The sequence below is a fragment of the Corvus brachyrhynchos genome, unplaced genomic scaffold (assembly GCF_000691975.1).
Source record: "Corvus brachyrhynchos isolate BGI_N302 unplaced genomic scaffold, ASM69197v1 scaffold23, whole genome shotgun sequence".
Lineage (NCBI taxonomy): Eukaryota > Metazoa > Chordata > Aves > Passeriformes > Corvidae > Corvus > Corvus brachyrhynchos.
Window position 1 is genome coordinate 8,288,960 of NW_008238983.1, and position 15,693 is coordinate 8,304,652.

Below are 15,693 nucleotides of genomic sequence, written 5' to 3' on the forward strand. Positions count from 1 at the left end.
AGGCCCAGACTCCCAAGGTTATTTAAACACCTACAATGTGTAAAGGACCTAAAATGTACTTGAGAATTTTGTCCCCATGTTCAAACAGCAATTCATGAAACTGAAAGTAAAAAAGCTTTCACTCGTTGCCAGTTAAAATCCAATTTTTTTATTACAGCCTACTGATGATATTTGACCAAAAAAATTGTTTGCTTTAGCTCCATTCTACTGTGCCAAAAATGAGAAGTGTCTTCTTAAAACCATGGAAAATTATTACACCAGGCTCAGTTACTTCTCTGAACGTTTTGTCTGAGTTAAAATCTATTCAGAAGATCCTGAGAGGTATTTCTTTCAGAATGCAGAGCTAAAATCTGTATTATACATGATTCTCTGCAATTTCCTACAAGACCCAAGGTGGTGCTCAAAGACACATCCCAGGTTCTAGAAGCTTGGACGCTTGTATTTGAGAGGTGCTGAGCTTATGTTGAACACTGCCATTTGTCAAAACAATTTGCTTTATCACAGTACCTTGGTACTTGACCACCCTTTATTTTCTTGCGCTGTGTTTTATAACTTCACTGCTCAAACACAAATTTGCACTACTTGTAAAGAAGGACTGATCTGTGTCTACGTACTTACAAATTCTACCTTAACAAAGAACAAATAGCCAGCATGTCTGAGCTGTGCTGTGCAGGGAGGCCTGTTCTTACCATACAGTTCATGGCAAAGTGATTGTGCTGTGTCTGAAGCTCCATCGCGTGGGGGTGACTGGTTCCAATCTCTGTGTAGTTGTTTAGAAACAGTCCTTTGTTGTGTGTGATCCAGTCAAACATCTACATGAAAATATTAAGGAAAGGAGAAAGTTCAATAATTTGTTACGGCAGAAACCATAGACAAGCAATGTAAGATATCTGTGAACACAGAATACAGTCTAAGGCCATGAAAATTAACACTGATGCTCTTTCCATTGTAAGTTACTGTACATTTTAACCCAATCATTGCTGAAATCTGTCTTTCTGGATCAAACTGCTGAGGCTGTTACTATTATCTTTACGATAGGTCTTTATCTCAATGAGCTACAGTAATGTCATAATTGTAAACTTCATTATTACAAAGAAGTCATAGTAAACAAACAGACTTGGAGCACAGCCCTGAGTTGCCAAGCTTTTATGTTATCTAGTGTCAACACTTACTGACACCAGCAGCTTAGCAGTTTAGAATGAAAATGGCAACTCATGGAAATTAAATATAAATTCTTTCATGCTGATCAAGTACTTCGGCAGCAAGTTAATATTTTTACTTCATAACTTTACAGCAGATTTGAAAACTATTCTATTTCTAGATGAATTATTAAAAGTATACGTGAGCACAGAGTTACATGTTACTTTCTTCCAGAGAAATTTACGAGTAATCTTTAAATATGCTTGTTTTTAAAAAGAAAAAAAGGAGCATTTTAATATTCCAATAAATTTTAGGACAGACCTTATATGACAATGAAGGCACACAGGTATGTTAACAGTGGCACTGGAAAACAAAGTTTTCAAAGACCAAGCAACACAGCAAAGAGCTGTTTAACACCCCACCTGCTCACAATGGTCTTGAAATCTTTGCTATATCCAAGCAAAAGGGACACACCTGCTCTCTGGATAAGCTGAAATAGTTTGTCCAGGAAAAAACGGTAGCAGTAACCATTCATTTAAAGATCTTTCAAAATATGCCGGCTAACAGAACAACATTATCAAATCCACTATTTGTCCCAAGTCCACGACAAACTAAATTGTAAGTAGACCACAATATGGTAAGAACTGTAAACCAAACTTTTGAAGTTTAGACAACTGAGACAGCTGATCCCATACTACTAAAATTTTAAGCTTTTTATCTAGAACTCAGTGAAGATGTGTTAGAACGTTATTCAAAACAGACACTGGTACTGCTTGTGACCACTCTTCCCTAGGTCACCTGAATTTGCTGCCTTCAGACACTTGAAGGGCAATTCCAATCAGATTCCCTCCCACCTTGTCCCTTTTTTGCTTTCTCTTCTCCTGAACCAGTCCAAATTTCTTGCACTAAGTTGAGCAAGTCCTCCAAAAGGAACATGTTTATTTCTCCCCATGCAATAACCTTTTTCTTTCCAACAAAGATCCCATCCTTTCCCACATTTCAGTAAAACACAGACATACACTGATAAAAGTCATGAGCTGTGAAATCTAATCTGACACAAGCAGTAAAAATAAGGGCTGCAAGTAGATTAAGGTAAGGGTCTTAATCCAAAATTGAGTTGGGATACTACACAAACCTTCTTTTTAATCTTTTTTTTTTTACTGGCTAATGAGAGAAAAACAGTCCCAGGTATGGTGGCTGCTGTCAACCTCATTTTGAGGTGCCTAATATTTCCCTTCCAAAAGAAAGATGTGTTCATTTAATATAGACTTATTCTTGGAATCAGAAACATAGAAAACACTGATAGGAGCTTACACAACCACATGGCAGGACAGAGGTCAATCCCACAGGCTCAAGTATTTCACAAGAAGTTTTTTAAAGCCCAAGTTATGTAAGCAATTTGATAAAATATAAGCAAACCAACAAAATACATTCTGATGGTGCTCACAAGGTACTGAAAGATATGCTATAATGCAGAATAATTAATTCTGTAACGAAGTGGCTCCAAGGTCGATAAAATGCATTTGGGTCTGAAAGAGCAACACTAGAGCAACAGCTTGCATTATTTTCTAAATAATTTTAGAAATAGGTAATAATTTTATCTTTTCTTCCAACTCTCTAAATGTCCCTACTATTTTCAGCTGTATCCATCCAGTAAATATTTGCTTTAAATGGTACTTTGAAAAAATATTTATTTTTTTAAACACGGCAGAAAATATTACAGTAGTGTAAAGAAAGTGCCTGAGCTGAAATGATGAGGGTAAGCGAAAGTATGGGTGAAGAATACAAATGAAGAAGCAGGAAGAAGTTAAGTTTTACATGTTTGTTCTGCTTTTACTCTTCTCCTTGCATCTGCTTGTGACAGCTGCTGGAGAGCAGAATACTGGTTTAACACCGACTGTTGGTCTCATGCAGTTCAGGCAATCTTATGTAAAATACTTTAAGAAATCTGAATACTTTAAGAACTCTGACAAAAACTCTACTTACCACTTGACTGCGTAGTCTAGTTACTACTACTCCCAGAGAAAAACTCCCCACCCTTCCTTAAAGCTATTTGTTCCATGGTAAGTCAATAATAAGTGATTGCAAAACCATTCTACATGGAAACAGACCTTATTTGAGTTCATCTAAAAGCAAACTGCCTGCCATAGTTCCTCTTCAAATTCCATGACAATCAAAGACTTTCTCATTTGAAGGGACTGGTTAGCCCGAAACATTCTGAAATCACTCAGTCCCCTGTTAATAACATATGCACTGTCAGAAGAGATATATCAGTTTTTAGCCTGGGACTTCAAACCCTGCATCAATGAAGCCGTTCCCCATGTCAGCCTCTTCTGACTTTGTTGACTGCCTGTCACTCACTTCCCAAAGATCACTCAAAAAGAAGACCAGTGTAGCCCTTAATCATCTGTATTTATAAAGTACACAGCATTCATCTTTACTTGATGCATCTGTCTGGAACAAATGCTTAACAAAATAAGTGCTTTGAAGTCATTAGCAGTTAAAATTTTCTTCGGAAAGAGCTTCCTGTGTTCCTTACAGCTTAGAAGTACTATCCCATGCCCTTTACTCCAGAAGACCCTGAGTGCCTCTCAATCAAGAAGTCCCTTTTTCTCATTAAAAGGCTAGTGATTAACTTCAAAGACAAAAATTACTGTTTTCAGTTAGCCTTGGTACTTCTTTCAAGTCCATCAAGTATCGGCCATTGATACCCTCCTTGCTCAATCCTTACCTTTTCAGCATCCTGCTCAAACAGCCTGAGCTGAAAACATTGGTCCAATTTCAATTTCCGCACATGCCACATCTGATGCAGATGCTGCCGTGTTGAGTGCAGCCTGTCCAGCATGGTGGATACTTTGGGTAAAAGGTTCTGTAAGTCTGCATTCCCTGACCCAGAGTTCTTTTTGGGAAAGCTATCACTGCTCTGTATCCGCTGGAGCAGCTTTTGTCCTTCCACATCAAGGTCCTCGATAGGGGCCTTAATGACTTTCTTTTTTAATTGTGAGTGCTCCTCTATCATATTGCGAGCACCTTCCAGGTCCTGAGGCATTTCCTTTTTTGACAATATATCTTGCAGTTCCTCCAGTCTGGACAGCATATGGGTTGCATTGCTAATGTAGTCCTCAAAGGCAACTCTGATTTCTATCCACTCCTCATGGTTGTATTCCAAACAGCCATCAAATTCTGGGGTTAGCTGAGAAGGATCAACTACTTTGGTAAGGCCTTCCAGAGACACCATATTTGTCTGAAAAATAAAAATGGAAAGAAAAAAGTGGTGTTACTGAAATGAATTTGAAATTTCCTTGTAAGTTTTTGCTTTTCTCTTTGTAACAATTGATCATTTTGCTCATGAACTCCACACGACAACTTTTCTTACATAGTTCATGTATCAATTCTGATCAGCAGAAGACAGGAGGTCTTGCAGGTATTTCCCCACATTTCTTTCTTACCTCACTACATTTAAGAACAAAACAGCAATCACTCTTTTGATTAATGTTTTGATTAAGTTTTGCCTTTGTGTATTGCAAAGCTGCAGGAAGATAACAGCATGGTTCATTCAGCTGATTTCCTCTGAATGCTGGAGATATCACAATTAACATAATGCAGACTAAGATAATAAAGAGACAAAACCTAAGTTTTCACCATTGCGGGAAAAACCTAATTCAATCTTTCTTCAGCTTACAAAAAGAATATAAACAACACCATGCACAATTACCTAGCCTAAGTACATGAAGAAAACCACCTTCCTTCTAGCACCATTGGTCTAAAGTACCTCTCCTTTCAGGCAGAATATAATTTATCTGAGAGTTTTAAAGGTGTTGATCATTAGCGAGGACACTTAAAACCACAAAATAATTATAAATTTGTATACCATAGGGGAAATTACCTCAAACTCAAACTTAGAGCTGCCAAAGTTAGTCCTCTGTTTCTGCCAAAAATTGTCTGGCTTGATTATCAGTGCAACATGAATACAACATGGAAAGGATTCCTGTAAAATCTTCAGCAGAGGCTTTATGGAGTCCCATTTTGACCCACGCATATCTACAATGACGGTGAATCCTCGTTTACATACTTCCTCACTGCAGAAAACAGAAGAAAAGGTTATCAAGCAAGTGTTTCAGCTTCCAACACAGCACTGCACTGCACCACACTGCCTAATGAACGTGGTCTCCTCAGGGTCTCACTGCTCACCATATACAGCAGATCTCACAAACCTCTCAAGACACTTCTTTCATGCCCATGCCAAACTCCTTGAGAGTGATAGCATTATATCTGTTGCTGATTTGATATCCTGCCATTAGATTCCCTTTCATTGCCACTGTTTATATTCATGATGATTCATTGTCCAGTCTTGTTTCTCCCTCACCTTACACACATAGTAAACAAACGATTTCCTAAAGCAGCAACATCTAATTCATTTACAACTGACTCTTCAGAACACAAACACACACACACTTATTTGACTGATGATAACATTCATGTCTTTCTAATGATTGAGGGGATCCTCTGAAAGACAGAAGACAGCAAGTTGTTCTTACCTATCACTTTGCAACTTTCTCAAACTGTCTCAGATTTAGAACCATACTATCTGAGAGAGTCTGCAGAGGAAAAACTTCTTTTTACAAAAGAAAAATTTCTTTTGTAACAGGATCAATTTGTGAATAGTTAATGGACAACACAGCATTTTATGGTTGTGAAGAAAACCCCATCAATCTATTTCTACAAAATTTGAGCTCATTTTTGCTGTCCAAAACTTGACAGACCTTACACTCAAATTCCCCAGCACCTCCTCTGAGAATGGAAGATTTAATTTCTTTTCATCAATACCTCCTGTACATTTAGTTCTTATCACTGATCAAAAGTGACAATCACCACCGTCACCAGAAACTCTGATTTTCTTCCAGCAGAATTTGCTATATGACCTTGGAGAATGACCATAGGAAGGAAAATATTTCAAAACCAATGCCTCATAGCTAACAGACTATGAAAAAGGACCAAATGTCCATTGTTTGAGTATGAGTCACTTTTGGGGATGTGACTAATTCAAATGCCATTCTAGAGTTCATGTGGTGAGGTTTTCAGAGTGTCCAAGAGGCAGGGAAGCTTCACTGGCATATTTTACACAGTCTTATTGACCACACTGCAGAAAGATGGATTATGACTGACACAGGAGATCTGGAAGAAGTGATGTGTTCCTCGAAGTGGAAGATTTTTATAAGTTTGAAAAGTTTAAAGGGAAAAGAAGAAAAAATAAACATCCCACAGCATTTCAAAAAAGGAGTTTATTATGATAAATGCTGGCTCTCTCATCTGCCCATAGGAATGCCAAAAATGGCAATGGAAGAAGCAAAATATATTAAAAGTAACTAGCTTGGCATACATGTAGGCTACAACGTACAGTTTTCTGACCATGGTGAAAATGTTTTCTAGGATCCTCATAGGATTCAAGGACAAAAACAACTACTGGCTTAAAGACAGACCCATTATTGAAAGGCCAAATGGCAGTAGGAGTGCTGCTCAGCCAATCCCTATCCTAGCACCAAACTGAGGATTGCTTGCCACTAATTCACAAGGCATGCATCTACTGGGGTGTCCAAAGTGGTCCCTCATGGTGTGATACAGTGCAGGTGTGTCCTCTGTCATGGAACCCCATCACCTCACACAAGCTGAACCCCTTTTGGCCAAGCATCACAAGATTTGTTCTTGGGAGGTTTTAGTCAGCCAAGGTCATGTGTTGGTAAACCTGGACTACACTAAAATACCTGTTCCACTCAGTGGTGATAATGTAAGTTTCGCTATATTTTTAAATCAGATAAATTACAGAATCAGTAAAATTGTGAGACTGAGTAAACTTTAGCTTTTAGATCTCTGGCCAACAACTGATACCTGTGATTCTTCATCTACATCAAAACAGTACTGCAACAAATAACTGACAGACCAAAAGTTTGGGAATATTTGTCCCAGCTGGAACTTCTAATCAGCTAGAGTCGCATGATCAGCCCCTTAAACATAACTTGTATGAAAACAAGTCTTGCTTTTAACAAAGCTCCCTTTATTCTCAAAAGTTCGCCATGCTTAAAGAGTATAGAACATGCACTAACTTTCTTTTAATTTTAGATCTATTGATGCTGAACTAACATACACCTTTTGCCAAAGGAAGACTGTTTCTCGCCCCAATTATCTCTAAAAAAATTCTTGGACACATTTTGATGCATATTTATCTATTAACTTCTCTAGCAACTTGAAGCTCTAGATGGCTAGAATACACCTCACCATTCGAATGTGAAAGCAAAAATTTCAAGCCTTCTTCCTGTTCTCCTTTCTCTACTTCCCTCAAGTCCCCCAGTTAACTTTACAAAACAGAGGCCATGTACACTCTCAGCCAGATGCCTTGAAGTTATTTTTATGAAACCACCTTTCTCAGTCTGAAACTGACATTCGATTGCATCAAGTGTAAAGACTATCTGTAAATTAGCACATTACAGAAACATGGAAGATACTGCACTCAGGGATGTTGTCCAAGGAATTTTTTTCAACTGTAATGACAACTGCTGCTTGAGGTCATAGACAAACATAGTCAAGCACAGTCAGCACTGCTCCAGCCTGCAACAAATGCTGGCAGGTTCCAAGACGGACCTAAAGTCAGAGTCTTAGGATCATTTTTGTCCCCAGCTTGATTACTACTCAAAGCAAAGTTCTATATGAAGGAACTCTTTTTAGATACATATAAAATACATAACTTTTTTAAAAGTATCTCATATATATATGCAACTTCATCTATATATATATGGGTGTGTAAATATGCACACACACACTAGCACTGGATTTGACTTCTGCTAATTCATTTAAACAGCTCACTGCAATTCATAAATTGCTGATAATGCAATGCTATCAGTACTTTCACAGATCACTCCACAGGTTTATCTGAGACCTTTACAAGCAATTTCCCATACCCTTCTCCTAGTTATTTCTGTGCTGTATCAGGACAGTATGACTTATCTAACACAAATAACAGGAGCGTTGTGCTGACCACACTCCACACAAGACATATGGTGAATGATGACCAGCATGTTTCTAATTATTGATGTACTGAAAGCCTTTGAGTTGTATTTGCAGTCTTCAACACAGCAACACCAAAGCGGCATGGCCATTTCCAAGACACAAACTACTTCCAGCTAAAGCACACCAGCAGTTTTGCCAGCAGCCTTCCTTTTACAAGGCAGAGTAATTATTTCTCTTCCAAAAAGCAATTTGAAAATAGCAAATGACAAAACCTGGTATTGATTTGCTCACGTTCTTTACTCATTCAGTTTGCTAGCTTGTGGAAGTACTGTAACATAACCCATTTATTTTGTTATACAGCCTTAGAGGTTATCAGACCATGGCTTACCTAGGAATACATGCTAGATACGAAATCAGTCTTCTAAGGTCTTCCTGCCGTATTCTGTCGTGATTACTACGAGCTGGAAATGTTAGAATGGGACCTCCACGCTTATCTCTGCCACCTGAAAAATTAAAAATGTTAGAAGACCCCCACAGCATAACATAATTCTTGTTTGCAGAACTAGTCTTCAGTATACACTTTTTAAAAAGTGGTTTCATCTTAAATGCCAACACTATCATTTAGAGACCAACTTAAGACTGAATTTTGGGAGTATCAATCAGCATACTGTCAAAATTCCTACAATGAAAAGCAAATTCCAAAAAAAATTGAAAGAAAGAATAACCAGAGCATTACACTTACACATTACAGTCACCTTCAAGTTTGACTGGTAGTGTGACATCTCCAGCAATGGCACTCTGTTGTGTTTTAATTTTTGACTAAGCAATTGTATAGATTTAATTTAAATATAGAATTATGCTACATTGTAGGCAAGTATTTAGATGATATGGCAGCAGAGAGCACAGCTGTGGGAGGTGTGCCCAGGTAGAGGAGCTCCTCCGCTTGGTGACAGAGCACGGGGAGGAGGTGAGTAGGTTGAAGACAGATGGATCATTGTCATAGGAGACTCCCTTCTGAAGGGAACAGAGACCCAGTGTGCCAGCTTAACCCACTTCTTCATGAAGCCTGCTGCCTCCCTAGGCCCAAGGTTAAAGATGTAATGAGAAAGCTTCCTACCCTGGTATGGCCCTTGGGAAAACCCACTATTATTAACCTATATTCCAGGGAGGTAGCAAGAAATTGCAATAAGAAGCCCAAGGGCAATCAAGAGAGATGTGATTGAAGTCTCTCCCTGAAAGCCTTGGGATGACTGGTTGGGGGATCAGGAGCACAGGTAGTGTTTTCCCTATGCTTTCTGTTGCAGGGAATGATAAGGGAAGAAAGGGGAAGAGCCACCAGATCAATACCTGGCTCCGAGCCTGGTGTCACTGAGAGACTTTTGGGTTTTCAGATCATGGGTTGGTGTATATGACATTGAGCCTGCTGGTGACAGATAAGGTACACCTGTCTCAAAGCAGGGAAAGGATCTTTGCACAGGAATTATCAGGGCTCTCTGAAAGAGCTTTAAACTAGACTTGATAAAGCCATGCTCACTAGAGATCAGCCTGGGGGGCAGCACACCAGTGTTTGAGGAATGGTGAACTAGCAAGGTCCTTCAGTCTGGCGTCTCACAGGAGGTAGGAACAGAGATCCAAGCAGCAGCCAAGATTTATGCTTGAGTCAGAAAGCATGGAAGCACCTGAGAATGGTCATGCAGGAATTAGGGCTTCTGCCCCAAAAAAGCTGACAGAACTACTAGCCCAACTAAGTGCATCACACCAATGAACATGGCTTGGGCAACAAACAGGAGGAGTTGGAAGCCATTGGGCAGCAGGAAAGCTGTGACATAGCTGCCATCATGGAAACATGGTGGGATGATTTGCACAACTGGACTGCTGCAATGGATGGCTGTAAACTCTTCAGAAGAGATGGGCAAGGAAAGAGTCAGCAAGGTAGCCCTGAACATTAGGAGTGTTATAATTGTCTAGAGCTTAATGACGGTGCCAATAAAGTTGAGTGTTTATGGGTAAGAATAAATAGCAAGTTTGCAGGTGATGCCAGGTTGGGCAGGAGTGGATTGATGGGCCAAGGTCAGTAATACGAGGTTGAACAAGGCCAAGTGCTGAGACCTGCACATGGGTCACAACAAACCCAGGCAGCGCTACAGGCTGGGGGAAGAGAGGCTGGAAAGCTGCCCAGTGGAAAAGATCTGGAAGTGCTGATTGACAGCACCTGAACAGGATCCAGAAATATGTCCAGGTGGCCAAGAATGCCAAGGGCATCCTGGCCTGTATCAGCAATAGTGTGGCCAGCAGGACCAGGGCAGGGATTGTCCCCCTGTACTCGGCACTGGTGAGGGCACACCTCAAATCCTGTGTTCAGTTCTGGGCCTAATCACTACAAGGAGGACATTGAGGGGCTAGAGTGTGTCCAGAGAAGGGAAACAGATCTGGTGAAGGGTCTGGAGCACAAGGCTTATGAGGAGCCTCTGAGGGAGCTGGGGGTGTTTAGCCTGGAGAAGAGGAGGCTCAGGGGGACACCTTATTGCTCTCTACATCTCCCTGAAAGGGGGCTGCAGTGGGGTGAGTGTCGATCTCTTCTACAAGCTAACAAGCAACAGGATGAGAGGAAATTACCTCAAGCTGCTGTTTAGATTAGATATCAGGAAAAATTTCTTCACCAAAAGAGTTGTTAAGAATTGGAACAGGTTGCCCAGGGAAGTGGTTGAGTCACCATCCCTGGAGGCATTTAAAAGACATGTAGGTGTGGCACTTGGGGACATGGTTAGTGGTGGACTTGGCAGTGCCAGGTTAAGGCCTGGATTCAATGATCTTAAGGGTCTTTTCCAACCTAAACGATCTTGTAATTCTATGACTAATTACTAGGAGAATTTAGGTGTAAAATATTTCACGATACATATATTAGATTGAGTGGATAGAAACTATTTAAGCATTTAATTTGTATTTTTATCCTGCTCTGATTTGCAGATTCCCAACTGTCAGTTTATAGTTTTTAGTTTTGTTAGCAACACAGGAAATTCTGAATCCACTTAATACATCAGGCAAAAAATCTGACTTAAGTGGTTCCACTTAAATGCATTCATCTCAGTCATAAAATTGCACAGACTTGCTGCAGTCGAATAGTAAGATATAATTTTATATCCAACCCCTTGCTAGTGACAACAAAACGTTACTATTACTAAACACCAAATTCAAACCCAGTAGGATGTCTTTATCAACACATCTATAATAACACAGATTATTGCAAGCTAAATTTCACATAGATGTTCTCAACCATATATGTGTGGACTGTTTTCTCCTGTCCCATGGAAACACAGAAAAACACTGTCTTCAGCCCAGAATTTCTAATTTCAAATCAGCTTCTCATTGTAATTCCATGTTGCTAAACAAAGTTTTTTTAAAAAATCACTTAGAAAGGGAGGCCAAGAGAAGATAAATATAAAAATAATAAATAAAACCAGTCACCCAAAAATGCATCCCTATCCTCTCCTACACAGTCAGTGTGTGCTTGCCAGAGACACTAAGCCTGGCTGTCAAAGTCTCTAGAGATTGTCTACAGTGGACATGCTCCCTGTGAGACACCAAATGAAACTCAGAAGAAGCAAAAGCATCTTTGAATGTCCGTCAAGCTACAATGCCAGAAAGCAAAACTTAAGAGGAAATTCATATCCTTATCTTCCATGACCCTCTTAAGTGGGATATAAGATGAAAAGCTGAGTTGTTTCATTCTAATGGTGAAAGGCAAGCCTTGACCATCCTGACTCACTTGCCAAGTAGAGAACTTTGAGGATTTTTACACAGCAAATGACAAGAGAAAAACAAGACAGAAGCCATAAGAGAGAGGGACAATAAATGACACGACAGAGCCCAAGAGCCCAGGCCCCCGCTGAGCTCCAGAGCCATCGCTGGCCTCCAAGGCTACCAAGCATAGTTGAAAGTCTGCTACAGCCCCTAATGTTCTCTCTCCTCTATGCACCACAGGCCACTACCTTCTGATCTTAAAAATCTGTTTCAACTGCTAAGTGCTACTGATTCCAGCCCCCCAGAAAAAGTAACTCAATTGCCCAGGGTGGACATTCTTTAAAAAGCAGCAGCTAGGAGGCAAAAGCATACACTGAACTGGCTTTAACACTCTCTAAGCATTTTAAGCAAATGCTTTGTTACACGCAGTCACCTCAGACCAGTCCTCCAGGCCTTTCCCACACTGCAGCTCCTGCATCATGCAGTTTTTCAACTGGCAAAAGAAAGAAATCCTTATTTTTTATGTCCTTCTGGACGCCACTTCAGTTGGTTCCAGCTCCACATACGTCACAGACGAAGCCCATTTTTAAAAATGGTGCTTAAATTTCTGATAAATCATATCCTGAAACTTTTGTACATCAGAGACAAACTCCAGGTCTAGATGAGTAATGAAGAAATTAATACAGCCTTGATTTTAGATGAAAAGAACTTCACTATCCAGTCTTAAACCAGGTAGAAAACCAGCAAATAATAAAAAAAAGTCCCTAAGACTTGGGGTTTTTTCATCAGCTCTATTGACAGCTTTCTTAGGCCTTTTACAACAACTAACTCTCATTTCCTTTGTTCCTGATGCTCCTGTGTCATACCCAAATGGGAAAATTAAAAAGCAACAATGCATGAGGCATCAGTGGGAATTTCCTGTCTTGCCAAAGTCTTTATCCAACTCAACCCCCTATTAGTCTTTGTTTAACAAAAACACATTAAACTACTAGTGCTTTCATCGGTAAAACTTCCATTTTAATCCATTTCCTTTGATACACTACCCCACCCCACTACAGAGATATTCTGTTTATGCCAAAGTGTGTCACACAAACATCTATCTGACCAACTCACATGAGTCACCTAACATACATAATTTCTGTTTGGTGCACATCACTAACACCAGTATTCTCAATGGTCTCCAAATGTCACTAAAATCCAACAGGCTGAGTAGTGCAGCTTTTGTAAGAAATGCCTTTTTAGCTAGTTACAAAGTACTTAGGTAAAGAAAGCTAAACAGTTGGCTTTCATGGCAAGACAAGCTACCAAAGGCTATTTCCTCATATGAAACCAAGATAACTGCACCTTGTAAGAAAATGCTCTCCTGGATTAGGTATCTGTAGAGATATAAGAGTTTTGTTCTTTGACAGGTTTCAGTTTAACTTAGCAAAAAACTTGCATCCAAGACTCTATTTGTACTTTAATGAAAAGCCTAGAGATGTAAGTATTTCAGGTGGTAAGACAACCAATACTCATGCAGTTTACTTCCCAGTTAGGTGAAAATCTGTTCAGGAAACCAACTGGCTTCCTTATCTTCCCTGGTATAAAGCTCGACAGTTCTAGTTCCTCAATGGTTAAGTTCCAGTGGTGGTGGTACTTTTGTTGGGGGAAGGGGGAGAATACACTGAAGAGCATTGTTGTTGGTTGTTGTACTTAAGGCCTTGTTTCTTAAATCATTTGCACAACTAATGTATCTTGTTCCATTTGACTTTCATTTGCAATGGAAATGTGAAACTATGGATTTTGGCAGATCAGTTCTGGCCAGTCTTGTTGCCCACAGATGTTTGCTCCATTCTTCTATCAGGAGTTGCTACCTTCACACAGGCAAGTTGGCAACCATTTATTTCTGCCGACACCTCCTCTGTTCTGGCTCACAATCCATCATCTCCCCTTAAATTTATCTTCAACCTTCAACTTGGCCGATTTCACGTTCACTGAATTAACCCTTTCAGAATACCATCTGCTTACACAATAACATTAGAAAACCCCATCATTTTTCAGGTCCCTTCTAAGGGGTCTAAACTAAGTACTGGACAACTTGAAAATTCAGAGGTTTTGGAGTGAAAACTGACTTCATTTTCATTCAATGCCATAAGACAAGGTCCAAAAAGAGTAATGAGAGATTGAAATATTGTGCTTAACCCCCTTTTCTCCTCTTCTTTCCTTCTAAAAATAGTTTTAAGCAAGCTTTCATCAGCACTACAATTCCCAAGTTACCATGCTACCAGGAAAACTGGCTCTTAGCAGTCTTATTCATTACGGTTGAAGGAACTTTTACAAAAAAAAAACCCACAAAGAAAACCCCCACAAAACAAACAAACAAACAACAACAACAAAACCCAAAGAACTTTACCCACACACCTTTTTGCTTTGCACCTCTGCTTGACTCAGCAGAGTGGACAGGATAAAGCACTATGTACTACATGCTGTACTTGCAAGCATCAGCATCCATGCACAGCAAATCTCTTAAAGAGTACGACTGCAAGAATAATTTTATGTGTTTTAATATTTACAGACAAGAGCTTTACTTTTGGCATTCTTGACAAATTATCCAAAAAAACCCTTTCAAATATGAAACTGTCCTCTAAATCATTTGATGCTAAGATTATGGCTGAAAGAGTGATGGTGTTTAATCCCAACAGAAAGTCACACCAAAATGCAGTTTACAAAAATAAACACCTCAGCCCATCATTCCATCAAGTAAAGTTACTTATGAAGTTACAGACTACATTATGATACTAACTCATATAAATCCCACTTTTAAATCCTCTGCTATTCCTTGTTCAGTTGTAACCAACCAAATTCATTGTGTATGCTGGAACTACCTAAAATTACATCCTAACTCACTTCACCATGAAAATACTAAGTGTGCTTCAAAAGAGGCAACTGAAGTTCACTTCTGCAACAGACATATTTCTCCAGAATATGCTGCAGATGGGCCAATAACAAAGGCATCTCTGTAAAATTCCCCATCAGAAGAACCAGAAATAAGAAAAGGAATATGACTTTGGTACAGCAGGTTCTAAGTTTCTGTAAATAATTCTGTTAGATATGCAGGCCATGGGGAATGCAGGACTTAACATGACCAAGATGACAACTAGCAATGTTCCACATTCAAGAAAACACATGTCTTCTTTATTACTGATCCTTTCAAAATGTTTATGTCATGTTTAAGATATCCAACAGGAATCAGTGCTGCCCTAGCTCTCCAAGAATTTTTTAATTATACTTTAAGTATTTAAAATGCCATTTTACATGCTACTAACAACACAGTTGGGCATTCTACAAGATAAAATAACTGTACCTGAAAGGTACGCAACTTTTTCCTTTAAAATTGGCAATACTTCCATAGCCTTCATTTCATCATTTTTGCGAAACCCTGAAAAAAAACAAAAAGAGAAGATAATTAGTCAAAAATTCAGACAAGCCCAGCTTCTACATTTAATGAATGCACTGAAAAACATATACCTTTGGAATACATTCTGAATATTATGATTACAGGAATCAAGATAACCTTACAATAAAAGTCTGCCAAAAAAACCCACTAAACTTTAAAAATATAGTAATGGACAAGTGATCACTTTGACTGACTTAACACAAATGGCATGGCCTGTTAGCAAGCCTCAGAAAAAAACAGGATACCAGAATTAGCCTTTTTCATCAGTAAATAAAAACTATCAGATGGATCCTGTAGCTTTTATGCATTCCAAATCCCACTTTAATTTTTTGTCCAGCAGGGAGGAAGAGTATCAAGTTATTAAAAGTAGGTAT

At 39.2% G+C, this 15,693-nt stretch overlaps 1 protein-coding gene across 1 annotated transcript in view; it reads right to left on the reverse strand.

Moving 5' to 3' along the window:
- TRIO (trio Rho guanine nucleotide exchange factor) overlaps nt 1-15,301 on the reverse strand; it is a 180,223-nt gene extending 164,922 nt beyond the window's left edge. The window contains 5 exon segments of the mRNA XM_008637193.2: nt 690-812; nt 3,872-4,384; nt 5,027-5,219; nt 8,531-8,645; nt 15,227-15,301. Of these exon segments, the coding sequence (XP_008635415.1) occupies nt 690-812; nt 3,872-4,384; nt 5,027-5,219; nt 8,531-8,645; nt 15,227-15,281 (999 nt within the window). The 5' untranslated portion in view covers nt 15,282-15,301.
- Between the last annotated feature and the right edge of the window lie 392 nt (nt 15,302-15,693).